This window comes from Amblyomma mixtum, chromosome 2 (genome assembly GCF_055824585.1).
Source record: "Amblyomma mixtum isolate Tamu chromosome 2, ASM5582458v1, whole genome shotgun sequence".
Lineage (NCBI taxonomy): Eukaryota > Metazoa > Arthropoda > Arachnida > Ixodida > Ixodidae > Amblyomma > Amblyomma mixtum.
In genome coordinates this window covers 300,930,515-300,945,482 of record NC_143013.1, presented here as the reverse complement: position 1 = coordinate 300,945,482, position 14,968 = coordinate 300,930,515, and the positions used below count along the sequence as shown (strand labels likewise).

The following is a 14,968-nucleotide window of genomic DNA, read 5'->3' as shown; positions in this document are numbered from 1 at the left end:
AATGGGCCTTCCTTCATGTCGAGGACTTTGCCGTCAACCAGACTGCAGAGTTGGCCAGGCCTTGCGATGACGATGCGCATGTTACGGTCGACCACCACCGCAATCAACTCTCGCCGAATGCCACCGCTGCAGATGCACACACAGCTGATCTCTTCCTCGGTAGGAGTGCTTCATTTATTCGCACAGGACGTGCCGAGCGATCCGATATTTTGCGGTGAGCCTGGAGCACGACTGAAATTTTGTCTATACGCCTCCTGGCTGATGAACGTTTTGTGGCATTTTGATCTCGTGGCAGTAAATTCCTGAGCTCTCTGGGCTGGCCAGTTTCATGACGATTTTGCGCAGACATGTACCCGCCAATCCCTCATACTTCACGCAGAGAGCCCGAGTGCTCCTGCAAACAAAATGAAGGAACAATTAGCGAGTATTGCAATTTTTTTTTTCTGAACGCGCACGTGCACGTGAAATATTTCCTTTCAGGCCACACTAGTATTTTCATCCAAATGCATCGAACTTGCTGAGCAGCAGAGATGCTTTCCATTAAATCAGAAAGGTACTAAACATGGCAAGGCAGGTTATGCATGCTTGCAAGTTGTAACACAACTTACCCTCAAATGTAAGCTGAGCTCGCTGAGCTCACCTCGAGCAAGCTGAGCTGAACTTTCGATTTCTAATCATTAATTTGTGTGACGAAGCCCTGTTTTTTTGCCTGTAAAACGACACTCACCACGAGTGGCCAGTTGCCTGGCGGGTGCGAGGCCCTTCACGTAACAGGCGGCCATGGCACTGACCGGCTCGTTCAGTGGAACGGCGGACCGCCAGGTATCTGTCGCCGGAGAGTAACGTTCCACTTTGGCTGTCGTGGTTCTTCCTGCGTTGAGTAAAAAGTGGTAATCAAAACGCATTGTACAGAGTCTTCAACTGTAGAAAGTTATACAAGTCAGTGCGTCACTCGATTTTTTTTATGTGCGTGAAGCAGAACACTAATAGGGGGCAGTATTGAGCCTGAGTACTGACCATGTTCAGTTCTGTTTTTTAAAGCAGTCATGTCTTCTTGGCGGTCATGTTTCTCTTGCCAGCTGAATAGGTCAAGAACTACGGCCCCAAAGCAGCTCATTTAGGCAGAAAGTTGAATCTGTTGCTTTGTTTATTAAAACATCAAGTCAAACAGCCAAACTTTAGTAATCTGAGAGCCGGAAATATATGTTGTTGTAAAAGATATATGAAGAAAGCTTTTCGCACTGCATACCAAGACCTCTGGAATAATAGACATTCCCGCCGGCAAAAGACAAAAAAAAACTGATCTTTCGACGTTGCGCTTAGCGCCTGCTTCTGTAGTCTTCCCACAAAGCAAACTTTCTCAGCTGCATTTTTGCGTGCATTTAGTGCCTCTGAAATCAAGTTTATGGCTACTATTTGTTGATTTAGTTCTTTTCGTTACCCTCATCCTCTTTATTCGCCAATATTTATTCTTACTGACGATCCTGACCTCAGAAAAATAAACGTGGGAGGGCTCTAGTAGCAGCCATATGGCGTCGAAATCTGTGTTAAGCAGTCCTTGGGTTTCTTAAAAACGAAGGCAGCCCTGCGCCTAAGCATTACACCTGCTATCTCAGAGTCCAGCAGCACAGCGTCGTATTTAACTGCCGATTGACTCTGTGACTGATTGGTTCATTGACCGACTGACTGATTGGTTGATTGATTGACTGATGACTGATCGGTTGGAAAACGAAACGTTGTTTTTTCGTGAAAAGATTGCATTCCTCCACTCTGGGTTGTAGCCTTCTGCAGAAACCACATTTGCCAAGCAACTGGAACTGGACAGCGCGGTATCGCAAATGTTCAATCGCACATTCAAGCTGTTCCTCTGCTTGTAAAAAGAAGCTGCGGAGACGCGGAGAGAGAGAGAGCGGTGTGCACCATTGAATCCGCCGATGACGTAAAGGTCGCCGTACAGCTGCGCCACGGCGAAAGTGCTGCGGCCCACGCACAGAGGCGCCATGGTCTGCCAGGAGGACGGGGCTCTGTCCTTCTCGCTGGCGATCACTGCGCGGGGCGTGCAAGTCGGCGAACCACTAGTTTAGGCTACGGGGAGAATCACACTGCTATTGCCTTGTGCCTACCGACAGCCCATAGGCGACGAAGAATGAAAATAAATTTCTTTCCTCGCTGGCGCACGCAATGTGTGCACAACAATTCTCCTCCCTTATGAGACTTGCGTCAGTTGGACAGACCTCAAATTGACAAGAAAACTGATCAACAGATAGGCATTCAATACTTCGACTTTTGATGCGTAGTTGAAAAAAATTAACGGTGGCTTAAGGGAGATGCAAGCGTGCACTGGCCCTATTTAGCAGGCGTTAATGCAATCTAAGAGGGCTCCTACATCCTCAACGAAGTTATGAAACCTTATAGTGGTACGCTCTAAGCACGCTCTAAGCGCAGAGCTACGGCCATTTCAGCCTTCCTCTCCAATTTTCTCGGACTGGCTCCAAGCAAGACGCCCAACATTAATCGTAATATATTCGCATTAGTGTGTCGCGTTTACATTTTCTTCCCCAGCACTACACGGACGTATAAAAAGAACGTTTCTCCTGTATTCCAGGATTTCAGTTGAATGAAATTCGGTATTCACTTGCAATTTGTTTTTTGAGCTATATATATTGGAGTCTATTCAGCACTTTTCCGCCGGCCTGAGACTCATATGCAACGTGACTGGTACCGAGGGAAAGGACACGGTGTTTCTTTTTCATTATACTTGAATTAGATGTCCGGCCTTCAATTTTTGCGGGACAAACTAAAAGTTTCCAGCTCGCTGCGCGCATTGCTGAGCAGAGTATCTCCCGCTTCTGTAACTTCTCAAGAGTGACCATTTCTCCAGGACAGACCATCAAACTACCGGCAAATAGGATTCGCAGGTTGAGGAGCCTGCGGTGCATGCAAGACACGAATCGATTCATGATGCTCACTGCGTTTTGAGGCCGGTGAGTACCTTTTTCTGTCTGCTGAGCTGTGTAAATTAATCTGTTCTTGGTACTCCAAACTTCCGGTTGTCCAGAACGCCTCTGCTTTTAGTTGGCAAGGCTGTGCTATTTTGGAAACCATTAGCACCTTTCCAACGACAAGCGCTTAAGCTTGACACGTTTTCCTTCCAACGGCATATAGAGGGTATGAAGTGTTAAGGGCCTTCATGCTGGAATTATTATCCTCGTATAATTATCATGTTTGACATATTACTAATAGAGATATAGATCATACCAATGGATAGAGATCATACGAATAGACATGGGAGGCTGACGGGAAACAAGCCTCTCCCAGACAGCCTTCCCAGACAGCAGTCCCTGGTGGGTTTATTTTCGTGGGAGGAACCCAGCGGTACATAAAAGACATTCACGGAAAGCGATACAGAATTCGTCAAACTTTAATATACAAGGGGTATCAATAATCTCTTAACGTAAACAAAATACAATGACAAAAGAAGTCAGACAGTAACATGAAATCTTGCGAATATAGGGAGCACTCAAAACGAGGTTGTGCGTATGATGAGAAACAAAGGTGCAGCTAAATAAATTGAAGTTATTCGTTTCTCAGGCATTAAAAAGGGAAGGTAACGCGTAACAAACGCTTTTGTCGGGCATAAAGGCGAGTGTTATAAACTAGCCAACTAGTCTAGGCTGTTTTTCAGAGAATTTAGATGTTACGGATTACAGAGAATTACGCATCAAACATGGTCGTTCTAAGAACATCCGCTAGCATACCGATAAAAAAGACGGCAGAATCCCCGATATAGACCGATGGCAGCAACACGACCTCAATATGAATGGGCGGACAATAAAGGATGACTGTTTTGGGGGACTTGCACAGCGTTCGTGGTTTCCCCAAGAGGGAAGACCACGCCTATGCGTGCGCTCCCTCTCTATCCTCACTGGTGCTGAGGCGGCAGCGGCCGTTGTATCCGCCGACGACGTAGATGCGCCCCGCCATCGCCACCATCTGGTGGCTGCAGCGGGGTCCCGGCATCTGCTGCACCAGGCACCACGAGTTGGACGAAGGCGTGTACACCTCCACGCTGCTCAGGATCAGGCGGCCGTCGAAGCCGCCGCTCGCGTACAGCTTCCCTGCGTCGAAGGGGCAACCACACAATGAGGGCGTGAGGAAATGCTTCGCTTCAGACTTGCGCTTGCAATGATTTAGACATGTGCATGCTTTGAAGACATTTGCCTCAGTGGAAGCTGGTGTTTACAGCGATCCCGCAGTAGCCAGGGTTCGAACCCGACCGCGGCGGCCGCGTTTCGATGGAGGCGAAACGCAAAAGGCGCCCGTGTGCCGTTTAATTGGAGCGTACGTTAAAGGTGCCCAGGTGGTCAACTATTGCGGAGCCCTCCCCTACGGCACCCATTTTTCTCTTTTTTCACTCTCACCTTCCTCTCTTTCTTTACAACGTGGATGAGGTATCCACAGAACAGCGAGACAGTTACTGCGCCATTTCCCTTCTTCAGAAATCTTTTTTTCTTTTACAGCGATAACATCATTCTAATCGATGGAGTGGGAAAGGCGCGCGAGGCCAGAGGAATACGGCAGTAGATGAACCTCGCGGCTTGTGGAGCTTTCATTGCGTTAAAGAATGGATGCGGTGGTGGTCGACAGAAACAAGATGTAGCTATGGGCAAGCAATTTAACGCCCACAGTTTGTAGCAGATGCTAGCCAACAATGTCAAGACGACTGGTAGCAATATCGCACGACGAATTTTAGTTGCAACTAGCTGTGGAGCATGGATGTAGATTTATCAGAGCCGCTGCGACCGTAGCGAAAGGTAGCGCAAGTCGTTGGCCTTGGTTCTTGTGTCATGTTACGCAGGGTGCGGCAAACTCTTAGCTTTATTTTGACAAATGCTCTGGAGTAATGCTAATCCTCAGTCCCGTGCACATAGCTTCGATAGCAAGAGCCGTGCGTGAGATGCATTAACTTCCGCAACTTTATTACAGCCACACCTTCACATAGGACGCAAAAGAGCGCAAACGCCGGGATGGACCATATATCACTTCAGCGTGGTGCTCCTTCCCAGCTAGGCTCTTTAAGGTACGCGCGAGGTAAATAAGTGCGAGCAATAGAGTCTACCGTTCACACTAACCACTAAATGCGCAGGCTGCACCGTCGCTGCGCGCCCTGCTCATCGAGCACACCGTAGTCCACTGGTTGGAGACGGGGTTGTACCGCTCCACACTGGCAGTGCGACCGGTGTCTGCATCAAGGAGCACCAAATGCAAACGTCATTTTACTACGATGTAAACAATGAACAAACACTACATTAAAAATGCAATTTCTATAGTCAAGTCTACTGGCGCAATACCAGAATTAAGAGGGCTTTATGGACTTTAGGAATCACGAATGCTCCCGTATACGGCAAGACTGTTCCCCACGACCATGTTCTTAGTGCACGCACGAATGAAATACACTACCGGTTCCTCGCGAGCCTATCCAATTAGAGTTCACGCAAAAACGTTCGACAGCGTGAGCGCATACCATCGCGTCCCCCGATGGCATAGACGTAGTTGTCCAGGGACGCGACGGCCACGTAGCCACGAGCCGTGTGCATGGCCGAGCAGGGATCCCAGACACACAGCTCGGTGTCGAAGCGTTCGCAGGAGCGCAGGTACGAGTTTCCGCGCATTCCGCCCACCACGTAGAGAAATTTGCCCACCATCGCTGCGCCGTGGTACGCCCTGGAAATGATCAGGAGTTTACCGCTCTCACCTTGAACACCCTGCCATAGACTTTCTTACTATTACCTAGAGGGAAAGCTGGCAGCCCGTCTATGGGAGTTTGCATGGCGACCCCTCGAGACCACTTCAGCCACCATGGGCGCTCAAAGCATCATGGGGCGGTGAGCTACTTGTTGCGGAACTGCAACTTTTGGCCAAAAAATAATAGAAAAATTAAGCTGTTTGATAACTACAAACGTCCTAACATTGAAAATCTTGTCTAATGATTGCAACAAACAAGCAGAAAAGCATTTAAGTGCAAAGTTTGCCCAAAATAAGAGACGACTCGCTCTCCTATTGGCCAAGTAATGAACACAATAAAAACCAATATTTCGTAATTAACAGGCGCACTTTTAAAAGTAAATATGTTTTCAAAAAAAATGTTGTTGCTTAAATACTATAAGAGGTTTTTTTAATGGCATTTCGGAAAAGTGAAACCTTTTATTGACGTCGTGTGTCGTCGCGTTTTCACTACTATGGGTTTTGACCACTGCGTTCTCGCGAAAGTCGTCTGCGCACACTCGAACAGCGTTTTCGGAACGAAACGTCTTAGTAGTGCCGCTCCGTGTTCCCAAAAAACTACGACTGTGCCGCAACAAGTAGCTCACCGCCCCATGATGCTTTGGGCGTCCATGGTGGCTGAAGTGCAGCGCCGCCAGCTTTCCCTCTAGGTAGTAGTAAGAAACTCTATGCACCCTGCCTTGCAGCCATTGCTTGGGCCCATTTTGCTATAGGCGACAAATGCAACGTGGACAGAACTATCCAAATGTGTCCTGTAAGACAATATTTCAGTTGGGGGAGATTAGTTACTAAAGCAGGTGGTCTTCATTTCAAAGGCGCGTAAGCCCGGTTGTCGGAGGAGCTAATGGAGGTCTACTACTTGCTATCTCTAGCACCTAATGTTGTGTTTAGTGTGTTCGCGGTTCAGTTGACTTGTTGAAATATCATTTGCAACGGACGGTACGACTGGTATCGTCATCATCATCATCATCATCCTGATTACGCCCACTGCATGACAAATGGCTCTCCTATATATCTCCAGTCAATGCGGTGCTGGGTAAGCTGAGGCCACTTGATACGCGGAAACAATGCGTAGCGACCTCTCAACGCTGTCACGACAGAGGGAAGCAACGATGGCACATAAAGGGTGAAGGAAATGTCTATTTTAGTTCTATTTCAAAAATTGAGAGGGCTTATGCTTCAACCTCGCCTCGCTCGTGGTACATGAAAGAACCCTTCAATGCAGATCGTGCATCTTGCCTGGGTGACGTGCCCCGCATGGTGTGCATGAGCCAGCGGTAGGCCCGCGGGTCGTACACCTCGACGGCGTCCCGTTCCTCTCCAGAGCTCCAGCCGCCCACCGTCAACAAGACCTCGTGCGGCACGCGCGGAGCCCAGCGCTCGGGATTCGCGCCGGCGCAGCGCTCGCAGGGGAACCGAAACAGGGCTGCGATGGCTGCGGACAGATCGTGAGAATGGGGTAATTTCCTCTGATGAGTCGATAACAATGGGCTGTTTTAGCCAGCGTATTTAAGTGTAATGACCTGCGGCGCAGAGAGATTGAAGGTAGGGATTATCGAAATCATATCAACATGAGTACACCATGCGGCTACGAAGGGAAGCTATGAAGCTTTCTTCAAAGCATGATCGCGGTATCAGAAACTCTATAGCCATATTAGCGGCAAAAAAACTTTGAAATCTCTGCGGCCCCCCGCGTTGGAGCAATGCAAAAGCAAAAAGCCCCCATACTATATCGACATCCGTGACTGTTCTGACGCCCATGTACTATATCGACGTCCATGGATTTTGACGTCTAAGTGTATTTTTCGCGTTTTTTGTATTTAATTAACTAATTAGACCTCATCAACCAAATTTTTCCCACGGCAACATTACATCACACACTATCTATCGCAATCACACTTTCACACACTTATCATCAGAGAACGACGTAATCATCTGGACAAAATTTGTGGACACGTTTTACGGACACTTTCTCCTGACTCGACATAGCCATATAATGCTTTCGCATTAAAATTATTACAAACAGATAAAGCGAGTCAGACAGTCGTCCCTAATGTAAGCAAATAAATTACGTGAAAAAGGACCTGGTGTACTTATGCTGTTGGGCACATAACTTGGACAAAATGTACGGGCACAGAAATGAATGATAGCGAAAGAAGCGAAATCACAAACGTGGGACAAGTTCTTCTTCTTTGCAATTTTGTCATTTTTCAATGTCTAGTAGACAAAAGTTCGCGCGAGAGAAGACGTACATGACTGAACAGTACTAGCTGAAGAATGCATGCTGGCTTTCGATTTCTCATGAAATATGACTGCTCAAGGGCTCTAACCTCAGGATGGTAAGAGATTGTCACAAGTGCACTCACTGTGGGCGTTCTGTGGTAGCAGGTACTGTGGCCGTTTACGACAACCTCTCTGCATATGCGCGAATTTTATTTCATTTCATTTACTTCACCCACAGGGCTTTCGCATTACCGAGGGGTAACAATGAAAGTTTCACTGTCGTAGTGACAAGTGGAAACGAAGAGCTTATCGACAACAATGTGATCACTCAAATCATGTTGGACTTTATTGTGAGCTTTTAATCCTGTAGATGTTACGAATGAAATGAAAACGTAGGAGCTCATTATATTTTGATAGAAAATGATGACGCTGGCAGGAGCGCGCAGCTGAGTGCTCGCGTTATCTCCGCCAGATATCAAATCCTTGGTTCACATTCGGTCACGTTGGGTTTTCTGGCTTGCTGCAGCGCATGTTTTGTCGGAGGTGTGTGGCGACCAAGCATTGAGCCAGTGCTGGGGGTAATAGAGCACGGATGGCGGCGCGTAACAATATTAACGCATGGATCCGCTCACTTTGCACGCTTTGATTAAAGTTGACCTCTTTGAGACACACATCTATGGCTGCTGGTCTAGAAAACACTTATACTATTGACTCCACACCTGAAGTTGAATTTGTACCCCATGTGCACCAGCGGCTACTTTTGTTTGGCATGGTCGCAAGTGAAGTGAGTAGTTATTCGTGGTGACCTAAACAACTTGAGGCCATAGCAGCGCGCAAACGCAGACGGACAAAACGGAGGTAACGTACACAAGGGCCAATTTTCAACCGATGTCAGTCGAGTGGTCAGGTACGTGCATATATCTCTACACGAAACAACTATTTTCTTGTTTCTCTTTTTTGGCACTTCCTTAATGATTTTTTTTTGTCTAGTTCTTCCAAACGGTTTTAAGATGGTCGTAACAGATCTTGCTCTCTTGATGCTTTCAATGAGGCAGCCAGCGTAAAGCGAGCGAAAAGTACGAGTTGCAGTGCAGATGACCAGACGCGTATACTCCCACCGTGACCGGGTTGTATTGAAGTCACTGTAAATCAGGTACCCGAAGAGAGGACCAATCACTAAGTAACAAGATCATCCAAAAATGTGGTCACGTGATTTGGTGAAGCCAGAAAGAGTTCGGCGTCTGGAGCTTCCAAAACCGGCAGCAGATCAAAACTGACCGTTGACACGTATAATTCCCAGAAGCAGCATTTTTTCGGTAAACGCTGCTTTCCGAATTGAGCTACTGAGAGGCAGTCACTGCGGATGCCAACTCACCACCCTTGGGCGCATTGGATGCAACGCTTCCGCTCGACCCCACGTCGCCGTGTCGGGGGTTCGCGGCGGCAAGCGCTTTGCATGCCTCCAGCCCGAAGCCTTCCAAGTGCAGCAGCAGCAGTGGGCTGGGTGAGCACATGCAGGGCCCCGTCTGCAGGGCCTCGCACACTGCCATGTGGTATGATTTGCTATTGGCAAATGTCGGGTTCACCTGCCGGAACTCGATGAGCGTCCTGCGCCACACGAGCGCGTCAAAACCATAGTTTTCTTAGACTTTATTTTGTGGCTTTGATCACAATATCTACGCCTGCAATAAAATCTCCTTTGAGTCAAAGGGTGTTTGGTACTAGTGGCTGAGAGATTTGTTACGGTGACGAGCTTGGAAACGTTGCGACCGGTTGCGAGCTCGTCGGTACCTCGGCTTTTGTTTCTTTGACTAGCGCCATTAGCTTGGGCCGATCACGAACCGAGATTCCTGGAAGAGCAGTCTGAGTGCGCACTTTAGTGCGCATTAAACTAATGGCAGCTGTGATGGCAGTCTCGATAAAGGCACCAAGATCCAATGTAAGAAGGCCAATGTACTGCAACAGACCATTGGCTAATAGAGAGAGAGAGAGAGAGAATATACTGGCTTATTAATTCTATCAAATTGGTCTGCCGGAAAAGAATACTCATTGAATGATGATTACATGTCCCTTGAAACAAAAGCATTCAAGCTTCGCTGTCTGGCCCGTTGAAGAGGTCACGGTAAGCTGGAGACTTCCACCCCGCTTCCAAGCTATCGTTAGTTGCGTAGGCTTTGGGAATAATTTCAATTTAGTTACCATTTTCCTCGCGTACTAAACCAAACCTACCTGCTGTAATAATCTGAGAGACGCGGAAGTGCAGTTTTGCGAATTCGTTTCCATGAGTTTTGCTTCAGTGCTGCCACGCAAGCTTTGATAGGAGGAATGTTGTCTATACAGTGGTAAGCGGAAATTAACAGTGTAGCCGCGTGCACTCTCGAAAACAAGTGCAGCTTGCGTTAGGTAGCCCTTGGGTACAGAGTGCCCCACTCACGATTCTCTCCAGAGGCCGATGCGCGCGCACTGTAGCAGCAAGAACAGGCCGGCATTCCGTTCCTTTGTGCCCGTACGGCCTTGCGTGTGCCAGCGACGGACGGCATGCAGCACGTCCACCTCGTCTCGCACGTTGAGCTCGCTCGAGGAAAGCAGCTCGACGAGCAGCCCTGTTGAAGCCCTCGAAAACTCGCTACTGCTTCGCCATACCTGCACACAATGAGCAACAGAAAGCAAACGTGACATTTATCAGCACAATGATGCGACGAACTTCAACTAATGGTACGCTTCCTACGTTAGAAACGATGCCTTAACCTTGAGCGCAAAAGCGTTAACAGAAGTCTCATGCCCCGCCGCGGTGGCTCAGTGGTTATGGCGTTCGGCTGCTGGCCCGAAAGACGCGGGTTCGATTCCGACCGCGGCGGCTGAATTTCGATGGAGGCGTAATCCTGGAGGCCCGTGCACTGTGCGATGTGAGTGCACGTTAAAGAACCCCAAGTGGTCGCAATTTCCGGAGCCCTTCACTATGGTGTCCCTCATAGCCTGAGTCGCTTTGGGACGTTAAACCCTATTAAACCAAACCAAGAAGTGTCATGCGCAAAGATACCGTCAGCTATTAATATGCAGTGTTGGCGTAGATGGCAGCGCCCAAGCAGTTGGTTACGTCAGTGACAACTGCGCTGAATAAGCAGGATAGATTAAAAACATGTTCGAAAAAATAAACAGCCTCTAATATTTCCTAGTACAGAAAACGCATAATGTCTAAAGAACTCTGTCATGCAGTACTTTGCGTCCTTTGAAGCTACCCTTTTGTGCCATCTCTTCATGAATGTTTAATTTTCCAGTCCCGTGAAATTATTAACTTGCGTATACGTAACATGGAAGAGAAGGTTTCTGTGGCAATATATCTGCGACAAGCAGGCGAAACAAGTAATTTGGAGACATTTATGGAGGCAAACCATTAAACATTAGCTTTCCTTTTCGCAAATGAACTTTATGCTTAGACGAACAGTGCGGTACATACACTGAAGTAAATTTAATGATTTCACGGTTCAATATGCTTCTAGTGCCATCGCGCACGTTTCTTCCGCCATCGGAAAACGAGGGTCTGCGATATGCCTAAGCTGCCTGTAGTTACCGGGCCGGAAGGGACTTGCGAACCACGTGGCTTTTAGTCTTCCTGACGCACGCGCGGGCGACATCACGTGGCACGCATGCTAAAGGATAGGAAGCAAGGGTGCATCCCGTGTGCCCCAGCTAGTTTGGAAGACGCTGCTATAAAATTCAGGAAGCGAAGGCAAACAGTCGCAGTGCCATCTAGGCAGCCAACTGGGCCCAAATAGAATCGATGGACCTGCAGCATGAGGTCTAAATTGATGTCAACCCCGAACCATTTTCACACAACCCTCGCCACACTGATATCAGTGGTTGGAATTTCCGCTCAAAGACGGAGGTGTAAGACAAACAACGAGCATTTACGCTTGTAACTTTCCTATTATAAGCACCACACTACGACCCAATACGACTCCCTAGCCGAATATCCTGGTTAAAAATCCGTCGCACTGTTATATAATACGCTCACACGTCGGATAGTGCAGCAATTGACACTGATGCTCGTAGTGCCTTCATTACGAATCACTATTCACCCACGTACCGCCTTTGCCAAATGTAACCGGGCAGCGGTGGTTTCTTTCTTAGCCGCGTGGCGAACCCCTTATGGCAGCCCTTGAATTCTGATTACGTGTAAAGGTGAACCTTTGTCCTCACGTTTTGGCCCCTTTCGGTCTTTAGGGGCGCCGAAAGGGCTCCGCTTTAAGGTTGAGAAGCAGGAACCTGTTGCTCGGTTACTTTTGGCAAAGGGGGTAAATCTTTCATTGAAAATAAAGAAGCCCTTGCTCACAGCGCCGAAGTGTTCGCGTGCGAAAGAGAACACGGTGTCTCGGAACCTCGGCCAGTGGTGCCACAGCGCCAGTGCGGCAAAGCCGAGACAGTTGTCGACGTCCATGTTGTGCAGCAGGTGGTCCAGGCACAGGTCACGGGCCTCCTCCATCACCAGCATGTCGGCAGCCGCCAGCACCTCGGCCACGTTGCCGTTGTTGATGTGCAACTGCAGTGATGGTCATAAACAGAGTTGTATCATAAGCAGGAGAACTCTTGAAAAAGAGGACTTATTCTGCTTTCCTTCTACACATTCTGCCATGCGTTTCGGCAGAATATGTTAAAGAAAGCAGCTTGATTTCAGCTACGTATTAACCAAAAAAAAAATGTATACTTCCGTCCTTCATTTAAACTAATGCTTATGCCAATGCGTGGTGTCGCTTAGCATTGCCACGGCAGAACACTGCTTCTCTATCACCAGGACGCTTTCTTCCTGAGCAACTCGGAGAGGCTCAGAGCTCTCAGCTTCAAACAGTTTCCTGCATGCTGCGGACACAGCACTTCAAAACCGTTACTGCGACTTCTCAGAAATGGTTTGTTTAACACCCTATTTTCACGCCATCTCTAGGTTTCTATTGCGAAACATCAGGCTCATTACTAGCGATGCTTGGCTTTTCTACGACCCCCCCCCCCCCCCCCCACCTGTTAACCCCTTCCCAAGGCTTGCCTCATCCGCGTAGTAGTAGCCAAGGAGGATGTCGAGCACGGACGCCGAGACCCCCGTGAGCAGCATCTCCCTGCGGGAACCGTACTCGGCGCAGAACGCCGCCTGGAAGAAGGGGCTCGTGGTGCAGAGGAAAGACCGGTGGGCCCTGAACTCGCCGCCGTCGTCGGTGCGAATCAGGCAGTCGTAACAGCCGTCGCCACCGGGAAGCAGCAGTTTCCTGAAGAAGACAGACATGGCTTCCGAGAGAGATGGCGACGCGTGCTAAGAGCGGTCTGCGCTGTCCGCGAGCCTCGCGTGAAACCATGATTTCGTTTTCTTCAACCTACTTAGCTCAAATAACCGGACAGAAAAAAGCATCGCTTCGGCGGCGAAGCTAGATACGATAATTGAGTGAACGATAAAAAAATATATTTTTACTATGTAGAGTGGAGCTTTGTTCTTACTAGTAGCTGCCAGAAGAGGAGTTGGTATGGAGCTCTTCCGAAAGAGTGTTGCAGCGTACTATTTGCACGCTTTGAGTTGGGGCTTTCGCAAGGTGGCGTGAGGAAATCTCGTTTGGGTGTAGACTCCTCCCGCTAGAGAAGCATGGGGAATCGAGGGTTAGCCGTACTGTGGTGTCGCATGAGGAGTGTAAAGTTATAGAGTTGACGAGATGTCTCGTTCAGTACGCTATTAATGAAGAGGGAGGACTTGTGACACTGTGACACAGTATGCAGACTATTGACGGCCATTCTTTGAAAGATTGCGCTGGCGGACGAAGGACAAGGGCAAGAAGTGGACGCAATTTCACACGCAAACTTATTTTGATTGTCCGTCATAGGATAACGCTGCCTTTCTCACAATGATTACTACTAATCAATTTGATCTGCAACATATCTTGCTTTTTACTGCTTGGTTCTGAGGGAGGAGGAGGAGGAAAAAACTTTTATTAAGCAACCCTTAAAAGGAAGCCAGTGAGGGTGAGGATAAGGATAAGGGGGTTGCAGGAACAGGTGGGCCCTCGCGGTCGCGCTAGGTGGTCAGGAGCCCATGGGCCCTGGCGACCTCTGTGGCCCAGGTCACCATCCGGAGCTGAACCTCCGGCAGTGCAGCACGGCCTCCCATCTCTCCTGGTCGTCGAGTCTCAGAAAAGGGGGAGTTGGAGTATTAGGGCAAGCCCTAAGTATGTGATGAATATCCGCCTTAGGGTATTGGCATAATTTGCAGGACGGATGACAGTCCCCTGGGTGCATGAGGGAATACATGTAAGGGTTCGGAAAAGTGTCTGTCTGAATCCGTCGCCAAACGACTTGCTCGGCCTTATTTAGCGATTTATGGGGAGGGGAGTAAACTAGTCGGGAACCCCGGCAATGAAGCGTGACTTCATGGTACGTCATCATGCGCTCCCTAGCACTGCGGAAGGAGGGGAGGCCGTCCACCGCCCGGTCGACGAGTCCTCGGGCGTGATTGTGTGCAGCCGTATTCCCCGGGTGTCCGCAATGCGCAGGAACCCAGATAAGTGTGATGAGGGAGAGAAGAACAGCTCTGTTTTGAAAGAGAGTTTAGCCGGCGTATAAACAGCGCCATTATGCTGCTCTGCTTTGCGCAGTATTTTGCGAAATGCGGAAAGAGACCTCGTGGGCGGAAAACAGCGAACAAAAATACAATGCGGTCCCTAATATGGCTGAAAGTACAACAAAGCTCAACGTAGTAATGTTTCAAAGCTAGTGAACGAGTCCAGTGTCAGATCGTGGCAGTATAATTGACTGCACCATGCCTGGAACTTAATCGCAAATATTTTATTGGAATAAAATAACGTCAATTTGGGCTAGATGGTGCATATTATTTGAGAAAGAAAAATAATAGCGCTTAAGAGAGAGACACTGGGAAGACCGACACAGGATATGCGCTAACTTCATCTTACTTTATTCACTGCCAAGCCAG

General features: G+C 48.5%; 2 protein-coding genes across 2 annotated transcripts; both read right to left on the bottom strand.

Moving 5' to 3' along the window:
* Positions 1-371: 371 nt before the first annotated feature.
* On the bottom strand, positions 372-5,672 carry LOC149364680 (uncharacterized). The gene is made up of 6 exons (XM_089570162.1): positions 5,525-5,672; positions 5,133-5,243; positions 3,927-4,118; positions 1,921-2,046; positions 728-871; positions 372-394 (listed from the first exon to the last, which is right to left on the bottom strand). The coding sequence occupies exons 1-6, from the start codon at positions 5,670-5,672 to the stop codon at positions 372-374; spliced, it is 744 nt and encodes a 247-aa protein (XP_089426288.1).
* Positions 5,673-6,956: 1,284 nt separating this feature from the next.
* LOC149364679 (kelch-like protein 10) lies at positions 6,957-13,279 on the bottom strand. Its single transcript, XM_089568733.1, has 5 exons — positions 13,046-13,279; positions 12,341-12,547; positions 10,442-10,650; positions 9,383-9,615; positions 6,957-7,219 (listed from the first exon to the last, which is right to left on the bottom strand). The coding sequence occupies exons 1-5, from the start codon at positions 13,277-13,279 to the stop codon at positions 6,957-6,959; spliced, it is 1,146 nt and encodes a 381-aa protein (XP_089424859.1).
* Positions 13,280-14,968: the final 1,689 nt, after the last annotated feature.

What these genes read in the sequence shown, in the direction of transcription:
- LOC149364679 (XM_089568733.1), bottom strand. Translation starts at nt 13,279, where the DNA reads ATGTCTGTCTTCTTCAGGAAACTGCTGCTTCCCGGTGGCGACGGCTGT. An exon ending in GCTACTACTACGCGGATGAG is followed by an intron (nt 12,548 to 13,045) that starts GCAAGCCTTGGG and finishes CCATCACTGCAG; the next exon opens with TTGCACATCAACAACGGCAA. An exon ending in ATCCAATGCGCCCAAGGGTG is followed by an intron (nt 7,220 to 9,382) that starts GTGAGTTGGCAT and finishes ATCTGTCCGCAG; the next exon opens with CCATCGCAGCCCTGTTTCGG.
- LOC149364680 (XM_089570162.1), bottom strand. Translation starts at nt 5,672, where the DNA reads ATGCGCGGAAACTCGTACCTGCGCTCCTGCGAACGCTTCGACACCGAG. An exon ending in TGCCATCGGGGGACGCGATG is followed by an intron (nt 5,244 to 5,524) that starts GTATGCGCTCAC and finishes TCCTTGATGCAG; the next exon opens with ACACCGGTCGCACTGCCAGT. An exon ending in TGCAGCCTGCGCATTTAGTG is followed by an intron (nt 4,119 to 5,132) that starts GTTAGTGTGAAC and finishes CCTTCGACGCAG; the next exon opens with GGAAGCTGTACGCGAGCGGC.